Source organism: Glycine soja, chromosome 6, assembly GCF_004193775.1.
Source record: "Glycine soja cultivar W05 chromosome 6, ASM419377v2, whole genome shotgun sequence".
NCBI lineage: Eukaryota > Viridiplantae > Streptophyta > Magnoliopsida > Fabales > Fabaceae > Glycine > Glycine soja.
Window position 1 is genome coordinate 36,091,710 of NC_041007.1, and position 21,624 is coordinate 36,113,333.

General features: G+C 34.0%; 1 protein-coding gene across 1 annotated transcript; it reads left to right on the forward strand.

The window, feature by feature from the left end:
• Window positions 1-16,814: 16,814 nt before the first annotated feature.
• LOC114416854 (early nodulin-like protein 2) lies at window positions 16,815-18,230 on the forward strand. The gene is made up of 2 exons (XM_028381888.1): window positions 16,815-17,110; window positions 17,262-18,230. Exons 1-2 carry the CDS (start codon window positions 16,942-16,944, stop codon window positions 17,984-17,986), a joined length of 894 nt encoding a protein of 297 aa, XP_028237689.1. The 5' UTR covers window positions 16,815-16,941; the 3' UTR covers window positions 17,987-18,230.
• Window positions 18,231-21,624: the final 3,394 nt, after the last annotated feature.

Consider the following 21,624-nt stretch of genomic DNA (forward strand, 5'->3'; position numbering starts at 1 on the left):
ACAGTTGTTAGCCTGTTTTTTCTCAACAATTTTTAGACCTGAAAATGATGATACATCCTAAACCTAAGTGTGAGGGAATAACAAACTAACAATGTAAGAAAAGAAAACAACAATATAATATATGTTTACCTAGTGAGCCAAAGAAAGGCTTTACTACAACTAGACCTCTTCCTTGCTTTGCCTTTGTTAGCTTCTGATTTCAATATTTCAACCAAATTTGAATTCATCGAGGGATTCAATTCATGCATCACTTCCAACCTCTGTAGTGATATAGAACTTAAAAGCATAAGCCAATAATTGTTCTTTACATCTGGTAAAACAGCTAGTTTGGCCTCAACTCTTTTATTTTTTATGTTGATTTGTTAATTGTTATAATATTCTTGTGCTATTAGTTTCCCCTGTAAGTCAATGATGGTAACTTTTTATATGACCTTGTAGTTATCATCCCCCACCACCTGACGCCCCTGCCCCCCAAAACAAATCCCTCAACAAAAAGCGAAAATAGTATCCTCTATGCAAACAGAAAACCATCCAAGAAACAACCAAAGCCCAAGAATATTGACTTAAACTATGTAAGACCGTCATTCCTATAAAAATAAATATGGATCATGGACTCAGTACTCCATAGCCTTACATAAGTTCAATTTGATATGTCATGAAGGGTGAAGGCTTCAATTCATTTAGCCCATAGAATCCATATCCTTTCAAGAAATTCCACATCTAAACTTATGTGATGGGAGTAAAAGGGGACATAAAACCAACACTCCAATAATAAATAAGAGAACTTATACATTACCAAAGATGAATTTGATCTTTGCGTCTTTGAAGCCTTGGCAAGTTGAGATTTTGCTTGCACAGTTGCCTCATGGGAATGCTCAATATTGGACCCGATATCATCTACAAAATGGAAATTTTACATCAAAGTTTAAAATTTAAAAAAAAAGTCTACACATTTAAAAATATAGTTCAACAATGTGTGTAATTAGCAAAACCGAGAGGGGAAAAACTAAGTTACCAATCATTGCTCCCTGCTCATGGACAAGCACAGCAAGATCTTTGAAAATCTCATTTACTTCACCAATCTGCGACTGGATTTCTTGAATGCCTTCCTCTCTTTCCTCAATGATATCCTCATTGAAGGCAATCTCATTATCTAAGAATAATACATCATCTCCATCAATAATGCAAGAGATTAGGAAATAAAATAATGCAAATGATCGAATTTGATAAGTAGTCTTCTATATCTGGTATTACAAATGCATATTGAGTTTTTTTTATATAAAATTTAATAATATGTGGCAGAATCCTTCCATTGATCAAATCACCAATTCCAATTCCTTTGTAGCTTTTCCCCACTTGAAAAAAACAGAAGAAATAAGACAACACTTTTTAGTATCAATGCCATTACAGATGAAAAAAACAAATTGCTGAATTTGAGAAGCAACCTTCAGATAAATAAATTTGTGTTGAAGTTTTTCATCAAATTTAATGATGAGTAGCCTTTCAAACAAATAAATTACTCCCTCTATTCCAAAATATAAATCATTCCATAGTTGGTGAAAAATATTCATTCCATATAAATCAACTGTAAAGAGCAAAGGGTTCTTGAGAAGAATGCAAGCAAAATTAAGTTAATTGAATTTAGACTTGCAAGTCTATACCACATCTATCTTTTGATTCTTTTCCATACAGATAACAATTTAATTTGTGGTAGCAAAGTCATAAGAGGAAACTGAAATTGATGAACTCATTTTACAAATACAATGCAAGAGAACTAGATATGTCCTTTAGAAATTTTAATCTGACCTGCACAACAAACATAAACCGTATCGAAGCAAATACCAAATGCAAAATGAACACATTGTGTCAAAGTTGAGGTGCAAATGAAAATGAAATTAACAAATATCTATTGTTGTTGACACATAAAATTCATTACAACACCTAAATTGTTTGTAACACTTAATCAAATACATGACAAACACCAAAGCGGTTGTTTGCATGTTAACTACAGCTTTGTACATTGGATGCTTCTAAGTTTTTAAAAAAATTGTGCCCATTTTTTCCCTAATTTTGTGATGGTATCCATGTCAAGCGGCGTCTCATCACCAAACCACTACACAATATAAAATACAAGTAATTAGTTAGGTTGTGCTAAAAAATGAAGACGAAATATATTTTCCCTTTATTCCTTTTGGGGATACAAAATTTACCAGCGTCCAATCATTCATGTGATGCCCGCTGATTATGTTCCACATCCAATGCATGACATAATAGCCACACTCATAACCTCTTTGAACGTGACTCTACATTGAATGGGATAAATCATTCAACGTTACAATTAACATGTTTTCCAAATGGAAATCATTTGCAAACATATTTAAAATGTACGACTAACCTTCACTTCAATCCACCGCGGTGTACTGTTATGAAATTTCCCCTCAGTACTGTTTTCAATGTCTTAAATGCACTGCAGTGAAACATTAAATTTGTTAGCTAATTTGGGCAACACTATTGTAGTACCACCATTCAATAACAAAAATTTATCGACTTAAAATGAGTTACTTAACTTGTTAATTGCAGTTTTTATATGAACATTTGGCCTTCTACGCAAAGAACAAAACCATACAACAACGATGTTATTAGGACACAAAACCACAAGCTACCAATGTCCCCTACATTTGACCCAAAAGTGATGTATGAATAACACAAACATCATTTAAGTTATAGCACAACACAATGAACTTACTGATTCAAATAAGCGCCTAGATAGACATCTCAATTTGCTAACTTAAGCCATTTTCAATGTATTCTTCACATTGTCGACGTCTATCCTTTGAATTCAGTATAGCCTGCAATAGCTATGTTCAAACACTGTACGCCTGATATTATTTCATTCACATCAGCACAGGTTACGAACAACGATGCAACTGCATTTGGAATTCCAAATTTTGTTACATCCCACACCAACTCTACAGGCTTTTCATAAATGTCAACTAGGGTCTTAATCAACTCGCGCAATGGGTCATCTACAGCAACACCATTCACCGATTGAACAGCTTCAGTGACTTTACTTGGACTAGTGTCCTCATGCTAAATATTTAAGGAAACCAACATTTAAAGTAATGTTAGTAAGTTATTTTGATTTAGGTACATAAGTATACTATTGGAAAACATAAAAAGCAAAATACCTCATTAGAGGCCAATTTTACAAGTGTTGTTGGCCATGCAAGGAATGTGTCAAGGGCCTGCCTGACATACTTAATATCTGATGTCGGGAATGGGACTTCAGCGTCACCGTTAATAACTTTGTCAACACTAACCCTTACGACATCGTCTGCATAAGCCACATTATGTATGGTCGAGCCACCATCATATGTTTTTCCTAGGGCCACCAACTCTGTAGAATCTTGGCAATGAACATACAACCCCATAGTGGGTTTGGAAGGAGCAACATGATTAGGCGGAGATGGGTTGACAACAGCTTCTGCATTGCTCCCTTTTGTGCTCACTCGTGCTCTTAACACATGTATATTTGGCTGAATAGGTTCTGAGATCAGCGATCCCCTTTGCGACATCTCAAGTATGATTTGTTCCTTCAACTCATGTTTCAATACCTGTATATCATTTTTCCATTATTCCTGTAGGCTTCCTATTATTTCAACCAACTGTACTTGGCTGATGGAGCCTGATGAGAAATTGGAGCCACGTGGTGCCCTTCCAAAGTATTGACTTATTGTGACCCCAAACCCCGTTGCACGAACACGACCTCCATGATCTGGTCGCCCGATGGCCGTGTTAAGTATGTCTTCACGACCATGGGGGACAAAGGTACTCTGTCTCGTTTGTTCTTCCAATGAGGCCTTCATAAAACATAGTATAAACATACAACTAAGTTACAATTTGAACAACCAACTCAAAAAATTATCAACAACAAACAAATGTTCAAAAATTCAATAAATTGTAACACAAATTGGAGAAGCAACTCACAATTTTATCAGATATTTCTTGTGCTGACTGAGATGTCATCTGTCCATATCCCTTTGTGCATGTCGACACCCACTTCACATGTCTTTGAATGGGAGATGGGGGATCCCCAGAGTCTGGTGTATTCTCAGTCATCATTGTGTCATGTTGTATTTTCTTCATCTTCTCGTCCATCATCTTCTTTTCAAGCAAATCATACCCCCCACGAGAAAGTACATGGGAGCAAACATTGTATTTTTGGATCTCTTGCATCTTCTTCTTGATTCCCTGTGATGTAGCAATTTATTTAATAATCATTGAAAATTAAGTTGCCTTTATATTCACCAATTTATTTAAGAATCATTTAATGATATTGACGTCTAACCTGCCAGTTAAGGGTTTTGCGGCTTGCGACAAATTCCTCCCAAGTTTCTTTATGTAGGGAAGATTTTACAGAAGGATCATGGTCATGTTGTCCTTCAGAGTTACCATAGACAAATTTAGTGGTGAGGTTTGATTTAAATTGCCTCCATCTATTGGCGACGGTGGACATCACCTTTTTCTTTACATTCAGTGCTTCTGGGATATCAAATTTCGCCTACATTACAAGGGGTTTTGAAAATGTTAAACAAATGGCAAACCAATAAATTTCACACTGCAAGTCAAAAAAATAATAGTGAAAGCGAATGCCACTTACCAAAATGTCACCCCATACCAGCTCCTTTAGCGTGTCTGGTACATCTTTCCAACTGTTATGTACAATGGGAATTTTCTCTCTAGCCACGACCCCAAGATAACTGTGGAATTTCTCTTTGTGTGGGCCCGATCCTCGACCAGTTGCGGCATCCACCTGTACAGTTGGTCGTGGCTGATCCAATGCTCGTACAGTCAACCTCCGTAGGCGTGTTGATTTCCTTGTATTCCTAGACGTTGCCTTCGACTGAAGATTTGACTGTGGAGAGGACGCCAGTGGTGTTCCCATGACCCTGTCAAACAAAAAACAAATATGTTATAAAGAACGACATACTAATTTTATGAACTAACTTAAATGGAAATACATACATTAATTAATTACAAAACACAAAAGGCATAAGCTATTTACATGTCATTCGTAGGAATAAGTTACGTAGCAATGTTCTCCCATAGTCCTTCATCGTGATCATTACGATTTACGTGTACATCGTCAACATCGTGTAAGTCGTTGATATTAGGAATTATTGTTGAAAAAGGTGGTGTCTCCATAATGTCACACATGGTTAGATCATGTGCGTCATTTAAACCACTTGGTATTCCCTGTAGAACCACTGAATATCTTGAATCGCAAGGATCTTCGACATAAAAGACCTGTCTTGCTTGCTATGCCATAATGAAAGGTTCGTCCATGTAACCTACCTTGTTGAGGTCTACTAAGGTAAATCCCATTTCATCTTGCCGGACAATGGTATTGGCATTGACCCACTTACACTTAAACACATGCACTCTAAATTCAGTATAATCAACGTCCTAGATTTGTTGAATGACGCCGAAGTAATGCATGGATGCTCGAATGGGATTGTTGTCTAATGCACTGCAAAAGTGATCTGAATCAGCATCAACAGTCACACCATTGTTTTGCATCGAGCTTTTGTCATCTTGGGACTTGGTGTAGAAGGAATAATTGTTGATGTCATACCCTTTCCAAGTCGGTACATTTAGATTTGGCCCAATAGCTAATAATCGTAATGTTAAGCACCATCATCAACAAGAATTGTTTCTCTAAACCACTTAATGAAAGTTCTATTATGCTCTTGCAAAACCCTCATCATGTTCATTTTTGGGTTCATTGCGATGAGTTTTTTTTTTGTGAGCATCTATGTATGGAATGACGTCAGTTGTATTATTCAATATATATAGATGCACTTATGAGACCTCGTCATTATTCATTGTCACAACATTGTATCCTCGTGTACCCTTACCCCCCCGGTGGTGTTCGCGCATTACGAGTTTTAGGAGCCCCGACAGATTTACCGGCTTCAATGTACTACGAACAAAACTCGATACATTCTTCAGCAACATACCTTTCAACAATCGAAGTTTTTGGACGGTGTTGATTCTTTGTATACCCCTTTAACACCTTCATGTACCGCTCCACTGGATACATCCACTGTAAATATACAGAACCACACAATCGGATCTCCCTAACTAGATGAACAATTAAGTGAACCATTATGTCGAAAAATGATGGAGGAAAGTACATCTCCATTTGACAAAGGACAATGGCAGCCTCATTCTCTAATTCATCCAATCTTCTAGGGTCAATGACTTTGCTACATATAGCATTAAAAACAAAGCATAGACGAGTTATGGCAACCCGAACTTTGTCAGGCAAGATTCCTCGAATCGCTACAGGCAGTAGTTGTTGCATTAATACATGACAATCATGAGATTTCAAGCCAACCAATTTCAGATCATTAATGGATACAAGGCTCTTGATATTTGAAGAGTATCCTTGTGGGACTTTCACGTTCCACAAATAATGACAAAAACTCCTCTTTTCCTTAGTTGACATCGTGTGACATGCCGGGGGTAGATACGTTCGCGACCCTTTTGCTATTGGATGTAACTGGTCTCGTATACCCATGTCAACCAAGTCTTGATGACACGTCAAACCATCCTTTGTCTTGCCTTTAATGTTAAGAAGGGTGCCAATTAAACTATCACAAAAAAATTTCTCCACATGCATGACATCTATACAGTGTATTACATCAAGATCAGACCAATAAGGAAGATCGAAGAAAATGGACCTTTTCTTCCAGATGTTTTTCTCATTGGGGTTTTTTTTTTGCATCTTCCCAAAGATAGTTATGATGTCCTTCACACGATGATAAACTTCTTTGCCATGCAATGGTTTGGGCGCAGTTTCATATTCCTGAGATCCATTGAAAGCTTTTTTCAATCGTCGATATGGATGGAATTGGTTTAGAAATCTTCGATGCCTTGTGTATATTGTTTTCTTTCCATGTTTTAGTTAGACGAAACTTGTATTTTTCTCACACATAGGACATGCGTGATGGCCTTTCACATTGTAACCACTTAAATTTTTGTATGCTGGAAAGTCATTTATGGTACACAAAACCATTGCATGCAACCAAAAGGTCTCCTGCAAATTTGCATCCCAAACATCTACCTCGTGTTCCCACATTGTTCTCGGGTCTTCAATCAACGGACTTAGATACATGTCAATATCATTACCAGGCTGTCTTGGTCCCACTATCATCATGCAAAGCATTATGTACTTCCGCTTCATGCATAACCAAGGAGGAAGGTTGTAAATCATCAGCAAAACAGGCCATGAACTGTGACTGCTGCTTAAGTTACCAAAAGGGTTCATTCCATCCAAGGCAACACCAAGCCTTAGATTTCTGGCCTCATTCCCAAAATCAGGATACAAAGAATCAAATGCCTTCCATTGCGGACTATCAGCCGGATGTCGTAGCAATCCATCAATTTTTCTGCCTTCAACATGCCACATCAACTATTTTGCATCATGTCCATTAGCAAAAAATCGCCTAAACCTTGGTATTATTGGAAGATACCAAAAAACCTTTGCTGGACGACTGTTCTCTGCGGTTGCAACATAACTGTCTTCATGGTTGTTGACCTTGTAGCGGGATACACCACATGTTGGGCATGTGCGTATTTCTGCATACTCATTTCTATATAATATGCAATCATTTGGACATGCATGGATTTTTTGGTACTCCATTCCCACTGGACATAAGATCTTCTTCGCCTCGTATTGACTCTTTGGCAACGTGTTCTCTTCAGGAAGCAATTTTTTCAGTAACACTAGCAATTCAGTAAAGCTCTTGTCACTCCACTCAAATTGTGCCTTCAAGTTGACCAAAGCTAACACCGCAGACAACCTTGTGAATGTTGTGCGCCCAGAATACAAAGGAATCTTTGAATCATTTTCTATTTTGTCATACAAAGGACCATGTGCTTGCCGAAAACCATCCTGCTCTAGGTCGCAAATCATTTCTTCTATACGACAACCCGTATCTACATCGCTGCCTCAGTGTGAGAGATTGTTGGATTGTCTGGCAATTCCCCATGCCATATCCACTTTGTGTAATTTGGAATCATCCCGTGACATATTAGATGTGATCTTATTTCATTTAGAGACTGGTGTATACCATTTGCACATTTCACACATGGACAAAAATCTTTGCCGCGCATGGAGGGGGCATGCATTTCGATAAATTGAAGAAATTATTCCACCCCAGTCCCATACTCATCAATGATGTGTGATGCTCTCATCCAACTTCGATCCATGTTTTTTGTTTGCTACACCACTTTATGAAGTTATGTAACATGCATGTATACCTCACTTTGTAAGTAAAGATGTGGCCCTATCCCATTCAGGAAGTATTTTTTTTATAGTAGATACAATAGTACAAGTTAATTTTCTTTTCTAAATTTGTCAAAATTTTGGCAACATTTCGCCTAAGTCTCCAAGTACACGAGATGAAAGTGGTGATGTATTGTTATCCACCACATTCAAGTATGCACTCAGAGAACAAAGGGAAATGAAGTATACCGGAATGTTGACAAATTTAAGAAAACAAAATTAACATATACGTAATAATCTACTATAAAAAATTATTCTTCCCAAATTGTCCAAACGGATAATTCAAGATTCAATACACCGATTAATACAAACTATCTGTATTAATCGATGCATAGAATCTCAAACAGGAAACTAAGGTTCACTCACAATGCTCATAATTTAGTTATATAATACATCACGACATATATAAAGAAGCATTCAATTATCATTGTTGTGAGTCAAAGATATACATACCTCAAAAATATGGTAAATAACAAGTTCGACTGGGATCACAATAATGGCAAAGCAAACACAACAGTGTAGATTCAACGCCTCAGTAGGTGGGACAAGAAAGAAGCTACTACCTACAAACAAAAACAAACAGGAATAAGATACTATTAAAAGAAAGAGGAATAAGATTCAACGCCTCAGTAGGTGTTGAAGGTGACAGCATGACTTGTCGTTTACAGCTGACCCGTACATACGTAGACAAGGTGTTTCACTTCAAAAAATTCAGGATTAAGATACTATTAAAAGAAAGAGGAATAACTACTGAACCACTTTGTGAACATCAATTTTTAATTAATTTGTTACTTCCTTTCAAGATCATGTGGCTGTCAATGGTTTGTGGAAGGTGGTAGGGACCGAGAATGTACTGTGGCTGGAAGCAGCGGAGGTGTTTTTGTTGATAGCATCTTTGAGTCGTCATGACATTGAAGATGACATTAAATTTAATGAGAGAGAAGGAGTAGGGAGAAACCCAGAAAGACATTGAAAAAGAAAAAAGAAAAATCCCTAAATCAAAAACTTTCCTTCATAACTGATCTTTCTTAAAGCTTCACATTAAATTTCCAAGATGGAAGTTTGGGAACAAGGGAATGCACATGAACAAGTTTGGGAAGTCGTGTAGAAGCTGTAATTTTGGATGTAATTAAACTTTCCTGCAATTATTTCCCATCCTCGTACTCGTAGTGGACCACTATGACCAAATTATTCATCCCAAGTTAAAGATAGACTTCTTTTCTTCCAGCATCAAGTGGAAATCCCAAGTATTTCTCTCCTCCTATACATTCCCTCACACCAAGAGTAGACGTAATCAAAGTTCTTAAACTAACCTCCACATTTATACTATAAGTAACTTCAATTCTCACTTATGCAAATGTAGCATTTGGCCATATACTGTAGCATACTCATCCATAATTCTTATTATTGCTTTTGCTTCTCTTTCCTATGCTTTAAAGAAAAGAAAGCTATTATTTGCAAAGGTAAATGAGACATAGTAGGAGCTTCCTTGAAAATCTTCACTCCATGGTATAACACACAGGTTTTAAGTACTAATAATATATGTTTTTCAAGGTGTTGTTTGCCCCAAAAAAAAGTTTCCTGAAAAAATTACAATTCCTCCCTACACCTTAGAAATCAAAATTGGCCTCTATCTTAAGGGGATATATTGGATTGAGATTTTAAAAGACTTTTATAGCATAAAAATTGGATTGTGAATATTGGATTCAAACACATAATGTAGCAAGTATATACAACAGAATAATGAGGCGTCTAAGATAGATATCTTTTTTAGAAGATACAACACACATATATTAACTGATGATGTGCATCGAGTGGTAGTTTTTTTAGAAGATATATATATTTTCCTTTGTCATCATGTAGATTATTTATTAATTTTATTAGTAATTAATATTTATTAAAAAATTTGATTGATAATCTTTAATGAAATCTTCAGTTATTTCTTTTCATTCATAAAATTTGAACACCAAAACTTTAAAGTTAGTGGGCTGTGTAGGTTGGTGGGTTCAACTTTTCAACCTAACCAAACCCATTTGAGCTTGTTACATAGGTTGACATGTTGGGGTTAAACATATTTTAACATATCTAAGTAGAATAATTTTATATCATTTGATCAATATATTTATTGATCATAGGTTAATTAAATGAAAAATTGAAAAATTAATTTTTAAACACAAAATTATTTACGTGTGTCTTTTAAACATGATTATTGAATCAGTATATGAAATTTTTAATATATGCTTACTATATTATTTTTACTGATAGGTATATTTTTATTCTATCCATTTACACTACACTATCAAATTTTATTTTTACTGAATTGAATATATGTTCACTGTAGATTCATCTCACGACAAGATCTAATAGACTGGAGAGCTCAATTGGAGTATGACGTCTTCTCTGGGGTAGTTGACCAGGTAAGTTGTTTTCAAATGTTAGGCATTTGGATGGTTTCAAAATTCATGATGAAAAACTTCACCTTTCTTTCAACTCTTAATAACTGACTTTTTTACAGTCTAGATATCAATTAAAAAAGCAGGTTATATGGATGTGAAGGAGATCACTTCTTCAGCAGTTTATGTGGACATGTTGGCAGGGGATAAGAGTATACTTAGAAAACTTTTTGGTATCTCCTCTTAGGCTTCTTCTCAATGCATTGATGTTTATTTTGTTTAGTCAAACATGTCAAATTTTTTTACATGTTTCTACCTGCAATTTCTTGTTTTCATGGATTGTACAACTTAGATCATTTGAGACATGATAAATAAGAAATATTTTATTTCATAAGAAGTTATTGTAAATTCACATTTCAGTTTGGGTTATTATAGTATTTGGTCTGGTTATGGAGCAAATGAACAATACTAAGTGTAGGTTTTTTGTGTCAAAATGTGGAAGAAAGTGTAACAATAGAAGCAAAATAAATGAGAAACAAAATTAGACTCAGAATTTTCAGTTCCCATATTATGCTTATACCATGATCAATAGGCTGACTTAATGAATGAATATTGAGGCTTGTTATATATTTTATTTAAGATTAGATTATCGCTATGTATCTATGAATGCCATGATGAAGAATGTTCATATGAGGAATCTATTCATTTTATTGCAAACTTATTGTTACAGGATAGAACAAGCAATGTCAGCCAAATGGTGATAAAGCACAAAAGTAAAAAACCAGTTTTTGTAACATGGCATGGCACTTATTGCTTTCAACTAGACAGAGGAATGAGAAACCATTCATGTTTTTCTTCCAAATAAGATTGCATTCGAAGCCTAGCCAAGGCACCTTTTTCATATAGGCAATTCTCACATATCCCAATTCCATGAACACTAAAATTCAGAAAAGTGTATGGTTAATATCAGTTCACTTTACTCTATTCTGAATCAATGTAATCTATTTTTATAATCTTTGATGGCATTCAATTAGGTGTTTAGCCAATTATGTGGACATTCTCTTCTTCTGGAATTGATAAATTCTCTGCCAGTTACCCTCTGTCACCTCCACTAGAAGGTTTTTATCATTTATTTTTGTCCCTTTTCTTTTGGAAGTTTTTAAGCAGAACCTATAGTGTGTTCCTTTTTCATAAATTCTTATTACCCTCTGGCAAAAGTATTCTTCATCTTTAAAACAAAATGAAAAAGCAACTTTAAGCTTTTTATTGGTTAAGGAGTGATAAGTCAAAACCTAATGCTTTAACTTAATAACTTATACCCATCGCATATATATTTTCTCTCTATACTATAGTCTATACTCTATATACTCTACACTAATAGAATAAAAAACTACACCAAACACCAAATTAAGAAAGGATTTGGAAATGTTTCGAGGAGTGAAGCAAGAAGAGAACATACCAGTTGCTATATTATTGGTGTTACTGATTGAATCTTAGGAAGCAGAAAAAGCTTTACAATTGAAAAGGCTGCATAGTTTAAAAGTAGTTGTAGTGTGTAAAAATTAAAGAAAGCAAATGAAACAAAATCAGTAACTGAACTGAAGCTAGAGAGATACAGTTGCCTAGCACCAACGTACATGAACATGTGAAGCTGAAAATTGAGTGCTTTAGTAGTAGTGTTATGCAAGTAATCCTCAGAGAGAGAGAGAGAAAGAGAGAATAGGGTGTGTCTGTAACTTATGCTTCGGTTAAAAACAGCCAGGGAGACACCAACTAAAGAAAAATGTGTACCACAATGTCTCATAACCAAGTGTTACGGGGTACAGCAGGGAGACAGAAGGAGTGGTTCGTTGGGGTTAGTCAACATGGTAATGTATCAAAAACATGCCATGATAAATTCATTGAATAGTAAATAGAATGGAATAGAAGAGGGGGAAAAAAGACATGGGGAAAAAATGAAAAAAAAAAACAAAATAGGAGGAAGCAATGTCTTTTCCTTCTTCACCCAACAGCTTAAAAATTGGTGCTCTATGATTGAATTACTAAAAGCATGAAGTGCAAGTGGGCTATGAATTTGAAGTGCTCCTATACTAATTGAAAATAAGCTTGTGTGGGGCCATCACCACAAATATTATTCCTTAACAAAAAAGACACAGTAATCACTCACATCCATATCCTTCTTGGTGATATATATATATATACTTTTCTGTGTTAATATGTAAAATTGCATTCTATTCGTGTATTATTTGGTTGAGCTGGTAAAATGTTGCAATGGTTGGAGCTAGGGTTTGCAATTAGTTACCCTTTGGCTGTGGCATTGGACAGAATGCAGGATAAGTGCCTTCAGAGGTATACCCTGCATTCATTGGGTTTGATGATAGGATCAAAGCTTCTATGGCAAAGCTTGGTGTCCCTTTCATTTGTGACATTGGCTTTCACTAGGTTAATTACTCTATACCCTGCATTCATTGGGTCTGAAATACCAAAAATACCAACTCAATGTTTAGCAGTGCCTTCTTTATGTCATCAAATACCAATGGAAGGAATGAAAGAGGCTTAAAACTACATCACTTTTAATTGATTCAATGTTTTCCAAGGTTATGACAATTAACTAACCTACACTTATGTATAATGAGAGGTTATCTTATAATGTGTATTTAATATAAGCTTCTGGAACAGTATATGGAAATTGGATATGTCAAAATCTCCGACTTAAGGGCAACAAAGAAAAAGGAAATATATTAACTGGCAGTAAATACAGGCCTAGTGCAAAATGAGCTGCTGTAATTACTTATACCTATTTTCTAAGTGATCTTTGAAGTCTAAACAAACACTTTTGAGATGGCTTTTTTCAATTTATTCTAAAACATCTTACTCCATAATTTAATAACACATAAAACAGGTCTCGTAAGCTATATTTTTGCTTCCTGATAAGTGATAAGCTATATTTAATACCCACAACAAGCTCAAAAAAATAAATACTAAAAACGAGGCTATCCAAAGAAGAACTTGACAATTTTGGAAGAGTTAAATTCATGTAAAATATTTCTTGGACTGACTGTCTTTTTCTTCATTGTTGGGAGCGAAGTTTCTTCTCTACATATGGTCAAACAACAAACATAAGTAAATTTATGTGTCTTTCAATGACCTTGCATTTTGGCTTTCAATTGGTTTATTTCTTCTCTAAACACCACAACAAGTGGGAGAAGGAGAAAGAAAAAAACCACAACCCCATCGGCTATGTATTCAGACCTTGTAAACCAGAAGTTGTTTTGCATGATGATAAGAACCATGAGAAACTCGGCAAGGACTAGTGAGATATATAGAAGGTGGTAGAAAACTTTGTTCTCATTTGGGTGGTGAACTATGTTAAATAATACAAGTTATTGTTTGAAGGAAAAGAAAGGAAATAGCAGCAGCAAGCCTCGTAATGAGTAAAATAAGAGCCTAAGGGTTATCATCAGTGTAGAAGGCATGGTAGAGTTGTGCAATGATGGCACCACTTAGACCAATGTACGTAACCTTTGAGCAGGCACCACTTACACCAACATAACCTTTGTGATTGCCATTAATTTAACGCCCATCCCAAATTACATTCAATTATTTTAATTCAATTATACTAGATTTAAAAACACATAAAAGACTAACATAATACTTATTTAATATTTTTTCTTCAAATTACCCAAGACCAACAAGACACAAGGAGGCAAAGGAAGAAAACATTGGATGTTAGATCCTTCATGCTAAAAAAAATAGAGAAACATACTTTACATTTTCAAAGTCAATTTCAAAGTTTAAAATTATCAATCTAGAGATAAATCTAAGACATGGAGGCAACCTTGTAATGCCAACACTGATAGTGCGACATTTAAGCTAAACACAGTTCAGATGAATACAAAAACTTTTAGTGTATTTTGTCATAAAAAAATCTCTTCCCAACACAACTACAGAGTACCTGCTACCAAGCTAATGCTACTATATATACATGTTTCATTATAAGTGATCGACATTAAACGAGAAACCATTTGCAAGAGGAACCCCAACTGTGCTACTTGAATAAGGTCTTCAAACTTCATTACCAAACTTCATTATCGAGAGTAGCTACTAACAACCTAATGGTATAATATATACATTTTCATGTTCAATCCAAGTTCAGCATAAATATATATATAGAAGCACAGGCAATTAAAATGCTAACAATCAAACTCCAAACCCTTATGATTTTAAGTTATTTTTCTTCAATTACTTTACGCATACAGTTAAACATGACTTTCTGAGGGCAACTCAACATAAATTTCCACAAAAAATTATAACATTCCAAGAACAGTAAACCCTTAATACTAACTTCTTGAAAACGAGACAACAAAACAAAAACATGGACATGCAAGCTTACCTTGAAGAACAGTATGTTGCACGACGCGTCAACAGTCAAAAGGGCACGATGACCCAAGGTTGCGGTGGTGCCGCGAACAACACGCGACGCAGAGGTAGTGGAGCCGCGACAATGTACCCTTCCTTTTGCGGAGTTGATGGTGGTGCGACGGAGAGTGACCTCAACAGGAGACGCCAACTGATAGCACAATAATTTTCAGACACTGAGGACGATGAGTGTTCAATTAGTGCGCAAGGGGGACATATATATATGAAACCATGTTAACGACCCTGTATTTCTAAACCCGTCTTTGACAGTCAATATTTCTACAACAGTGTTTATAAATACACCATCTTTGATAAGGTCCGACATAACCAACAAAGACGGTGCTGCGAAAAAACATCGTTGTAGATGTCAAGCTCCGTGCACATGCCCCGTTAAAATGACATATATTTACCAAAATGCCACCGGTTACCTTACTACAACGGGTTTCATACGACCAACCTCGATTGTGTGTCATAAAAAGCATTCTTTTTAGTAGTGGTTCAAAACCAATGTAGAAAGTGTCTTAAAAACAACATCGGTTGGTTCAAAACCGATGTAGAAAATGCGCTTTAAAGATACTTTCTACATCGGTTCTAAAAAAACCGATGTAAAAAGCACTTTAGAATACATAATTCAACATCGGGTTTTTGTCGTGTATCTTACAACATCGATTTTAATCAAAATCGATGTTGTTTTTGTAGTTTTTGCTTTTTTTTTTTGTATATTTCTTATTATACGATATCGATTTTCTTAAATAATCGATGTCGTGTTGTAGTGTATGTTAACATTGGTTTTCAAAAAATCGATGTTAACGTTGATAATGTTAACGTCGGTGGTTTCAACATCTATTAAAAACCGATGTTGAAAGTAAAAAACAACCAATGTTAAAAATTTATTTTTTAGTAATGTACATTAATTTATTTATTCCTTAAAAAAATTATGTCTGGTATATTTTATATAAATTTATAAAATCCTGTGTGGATATAGTAAATTGGATTTAAAAAAGTAAAATCGAAAAAAATCATTTATAATTTAAAAAAAAATCATTTAGAATTTAAGTTTGGAGTCTCCCATTAAAAACGAGAGTGTGAAAAAAAGTAAAAAGAAAAGTGTCAATTAATTTGGAACTGGAAGGCTCCAATTCATATTGTAAATAATAATGAGTGATAATTATCTTAATAATTTGGAGAAAGAAATAGTTGGATATATAACATATAAGACAAATAAATAACTTTTTTCCTTTTTCAATTAATAAAAAATGAATTCTTTCATTTTTTTATATATAAAGGAACGTATTAATAAAATATATACATAAAATAATAAAGGAGTGACATTTTTCTTGTCTTTCTTGTAACCCCACCATTCTCACCACAAGGCCATGTCCACCCTAAAATTCAAGAAATTAAATGTTTCCCTTCATTGATCCTAAATTTCATACCTTCGATTTTGCCATGTGTATGACATTCAAAGTTTGAACACAATCAACAAACAATAATCTTCACACGTTTCACACCTTCAATTGACACACTTTATTCCTATACATCATTTCCTAATAATAATAAAAAAGTAAAATCTTTAATTTGATTCTTTCCATATATATTTCAATCCCTATTGTCATTTTCCTTTTAGCTTCAGTTTCTACTACCTCTCCGGTCTCCAACCCCTAATTTCCTCCCAAACTTCGTGTCTCACACCATCACACGCTTTCCCTCTCTCTTCTACTCTATATAAACACACTCACACACCACTCTTCCACATCTCACTTTCCAATTTCCCTCATGGAGTTTCAAAAACCTCTATGGCTATTCTTGCTTCTCCTCACTCTCCTCTCAAGCTCCCAAGCCAACAAATTCAACGTTGGTGGAAGCAAAGGGTGGGTTCCAAACCCTTCCGAGAGTTACAACAATTGGGCTGGAAGAAACCGATTCCAAATCAATGACACAATAGGTAACTTATAATTATTATTATTATTAGAACTACCACACCACTAGTATTCACATACCCACAAAGGACTTTAGAGTTTCCTTAATACAAAAAAAGAAATTTTTATTGAGTTATAACGTTTTATAATTCATGTGTGTCTTTTTCTGCATGCTAGTTTTCAAGTACAATAAGGGTTCGGATTCGGTGTTGGAAGTGAAGAAGGAAGATTACGACAAGTGCAACAAGACCAACCCAATCAAAAAGTTTGAAAACGGTGACACTGAATTCAAGTTTGATCGATCAGGACCATTCTACTTCATTAGTGGAAAAGATGGGAACTGTGAAAAGGGTCAAAAATTAATCGTTGTTGTTTTGACCCCAAGAACACCACCAACACCAAAAACACCACCGTTTCCAAAAACTTCACCTTCACCTTCACCTTCACAATCTCCAAAGGCAAACCCACCAACCGTATCGCCGCCGTTACCGTCACCGTCACCATCGGTTCAACCTCCTTCAACATCCCCATCTCCGGCGAGTTCTCCTGTGCCGGCCGTCGGACATCCGGCAGTATCTCCGTCGCCGGAGTCATTTACTCCGGCGATATCTCCGGTGAACTCTACTCCGACACCGGCACCGGAGACGGGGACTCCACCGCCATCTCTTGGTCCTTCATCATCTTCACCACCGTCTCCGGGTCCTTCATCATCTTCACCGCCGTCTCCGGGTCCTTCATCATCTTCACCGCCGCCGGCGGGGCCAACTTCACCGCCGTCGTTAGCACCGTCGTCTAATTCAACTGCGCCGTCACCGAAGAACAGTGGATTTTCTGTGGCTCCTTCAAGCGTTTTGATGTATTGTGTTACAATTGTTGCTGGTGCTGCGTTGTTGCGTTATTGAACAAACATTTTGGGTTGAAATTGAGACATACTTTAGTGACATGCTTCGTGCTAGAACGTTCTTGTTGGGACACATGTGGTGATCATTTAGGATTTGATCGTTGTTGTTTTTAATTTTTACTTCGATTTGCATATGAATTATTTGTTAATAGCATGATTTTGTAATCGTGAGGATTTCGTTGGAATTTTACTCTCAGATGCGATTTTAATGTGGCTCGATTATGTGAATTTAGTTTTCGGTATCATTTTTGTTCTACGTGTTTGTGCAAGTTCTTAGTTGTCATCTCAGAATTTTAAATATTGGAATAAGCATTAATTCCATGTTTGAAATATTCATTCAATGTAATTTATTTTCTATAAAGTAACCGTAGTTAAAAGAATTAAATACTTCACATTTATCTAGATTTAAAAGCCATTTTTTCATTGGAATTAAGTTTAATAAGTATCTTTTTCTAGAATCAATTTAAATATTTACTTTAGATATTATTGGTGTGTTTGTACCCATTGATTAAGTAATATGGAAAGTGGTGATTTGGCTGTTGAAAAAACAAGTAATATGGAAAGTGGTCAACTTCTATTCCATCCTAATTTTGATTAGAAGTAAAAAAAAGAAAAAAAAAAAAAGACAGGAAGATAAGTAAAAAATATATACAGAATTTTACATTTTCTAAGCGGATACGATGTTTCAATATTTTGTTGCCATACTAGCCGAAACAAAACAACACCAATAAAATACTAGCGGAAATAAAAACTGCCAAATTATTGAACGAAAAAAAAAAACTGTTAAATTATTGTTCTGATTTTTATATTATCTTATTCAACTCGTTTCAAAATTTATTTATCACCTATTAAATATTAAATAAGTATTTGATTTCGTTATGTCATTAACGTTTTTAATTTTATTTAGTCAAAAAACAAAGAATAATAACTAATTTTTTTCATATAGTTTTATGACTTTTGGAAATAACAGAAGATTTATGACTTTTTAAATGCTTTAAAGAGTCAAATGTGTTGAAACTTGATTAAAAAAATATGAAAATACCAATAATAACAATAAATGATGATATTTAAAAATTAAAATCGTTAATTTTTTTTCTATATAATTTTACGTGTTTCAGAAATAAATAAATGAATTGTATCGAAAAAAAGAAATAAACAATTTTTTATAACTTTTAAAATATTTTAAACAGGTCAAAATTTGACCCCTCTTAATAAATTTGAGCGGTTATCTACTTATCTTATCAAGTATCAATGCATTTGGATTCATAAACATTGCATGATATATTTTTTTACATGCATGATATTTTTTTTAATTCATATAAACATATATTGCAGCATTGCAATAATAACGAATTTTATGATATAATGTTTATAAGCACTTTCTTTTAAAAATTAAAACTACTATTTTTAACTTCCGATAAAAATAGTGAAATATTTTATTAGTTTTATTTAATTATTGCAATATTTTAAAACATCATTTTTATTATAAATTACTATTTTACAAATGAAAAGTACAAAATACCGCGCGCCAAATTAATGTTGTGCTATTGTATTTTCAAAGATAGCATGCGCTTAATAATCAAGCTTATTATAAAGTAACAAGGAACAATATGTTCCTAATTTAATTTGATTTAAAAAAATAGAGGAAGAAAGAGAAAAGAGGTAAGTACACTGATACAAAAATGTTCATTGTTCGTTAGGTCTGACCGTCTGAATATTATCACATGATAAAGGAAAAGTGAAAAGTAATCATTTTTCTTTCGGAAGGTTTATGACTTCAACAATCCTAAAAGATCTGTTTTTATTATAATCTGATCTAATAAAAGAAAGTAATATGTCATCAATCTTTAAAATAATTTTAATTTGTGTGATCTTCAATTAAAACATATGATATCGTTCTCGTAAATTTTAAACGTATACAGCGGTTTCTATTTCTTTTCCAACGCAGAAAAATTGCCATATCAATTATCAACCATCATCTTTTATTTTTACTTTTCTACTGCAACATATTTCTGATAAAAAAATCACCAAAAAAATTATATTATATTATTTTCTTTTACTTCTTGCGGTCCTCGCTCTCGTCGTGTCAACTTCTTATAAGTTGTGCAAAATGAAAACAATTGTTTATTATATGTTATGAGGCACCATGCATTACACGTTACTTGACGATGAATAGCCACCATGTTATATGCTACTGGACCATCCATAAAGTATATAATTTTGGAAACTAGCCATGCTTATGCTACTTTACCAATTACCATCAAGAAAATACACAATTTCGGGAAGGGAAAATGATGTTTTAAAGCTTGTGTTAGGTATATATAGTTGGCTAGAGATAAGAAAGAAAGACATAAAGGTTAAAAATATAACAAGTAATACAACATATATGACACCGAAAAATAAATGAAGAAAAGAAGTAAAAACACCATATAAATGTAATAATGTATGAGTTTTTTCGGAAGTAACTTTTCAGCGTGGGAAAAAGCTAGGACCTTACCAATCAACTGAAAAAGTATATAATAAATACAAAGAATTAAGCCAGATGAAGTTGACCCTCTACGAAACCGTGAATATCCAAATAACAAATCCAATCAATGCCCTAAGAAAGTTGTGACTCAATCCACTACTTCAAATCTTCAATGTGTTGGCATAGAGACCCACTTTTGTTGTTGGCATATATAGTGACCCACATTAAGATATACAAATTGTTCTTTCCTCCTCAAAAGATACTTTATGCACGATTTTTATAATTTTTAAATTGTTATTTTATTTATTTCAATATTTTAACAAAAAAAATCTTTTAGTCCCTTCTTAATTTTAAGAAAAATCTTATACACATATATGTGGCGTATCAGGTTTTTTCTTTTTGATCATATATAATGTGAGAATTTTTAGTTATTGTAGTGAATTAGAATATTTACTGTATACCAAAACAAAAGAATAAGAACATTTACAACTATTAAATTAAAACAACATTTTTACACAAAAAAATTAAAATAACAATTCAGATTGCATATTTAATTACAAATCTCGTATGATCTTTAATTAAAATGTGATTTTTAATTATAAAAATATGAGATTTATAATTAAATAAGCAATTTTAACAATATATTTTAATCTAATATTACAATTAAATATTTTCATTTTTAATAATAACTTAGAATTCTCACCCGCTTTACTCTTTATTGCTTGTTAGCATGCATTCATTTTTTTAAAAAAATATTATCAAATTATACTTTAATATATTTCAAAAAAATTATTACTTCATAAAATACTCATTTAAAAACCAAGCAAATATTTCTTTAGCAAGTCCTATAAAATTTTTACTACGTTTTGAGTTTTGACACCTAGTGTGATTTAATTATATCTCTTTCGCCGTCCTCTCTATACATATGTATAAATAAAGAACAAAAGGCCATTCAATATACATATCAATAAGACAAGAAAATAAAAAAACTGAATGATATATTAAAAGTGCCGAGACTTGAGATTGAGAATATGACTGACTCTGTCTATCTTAATCACAACTAATAGGAAAGTGGCATTTTGCAGTTGACGTGTAGGTCAACTTAGTATAGGACTGGTTGCTTATTTACGCGTAATCTTTACGCGAGGAAATTTATAAATTCATATTTAAAC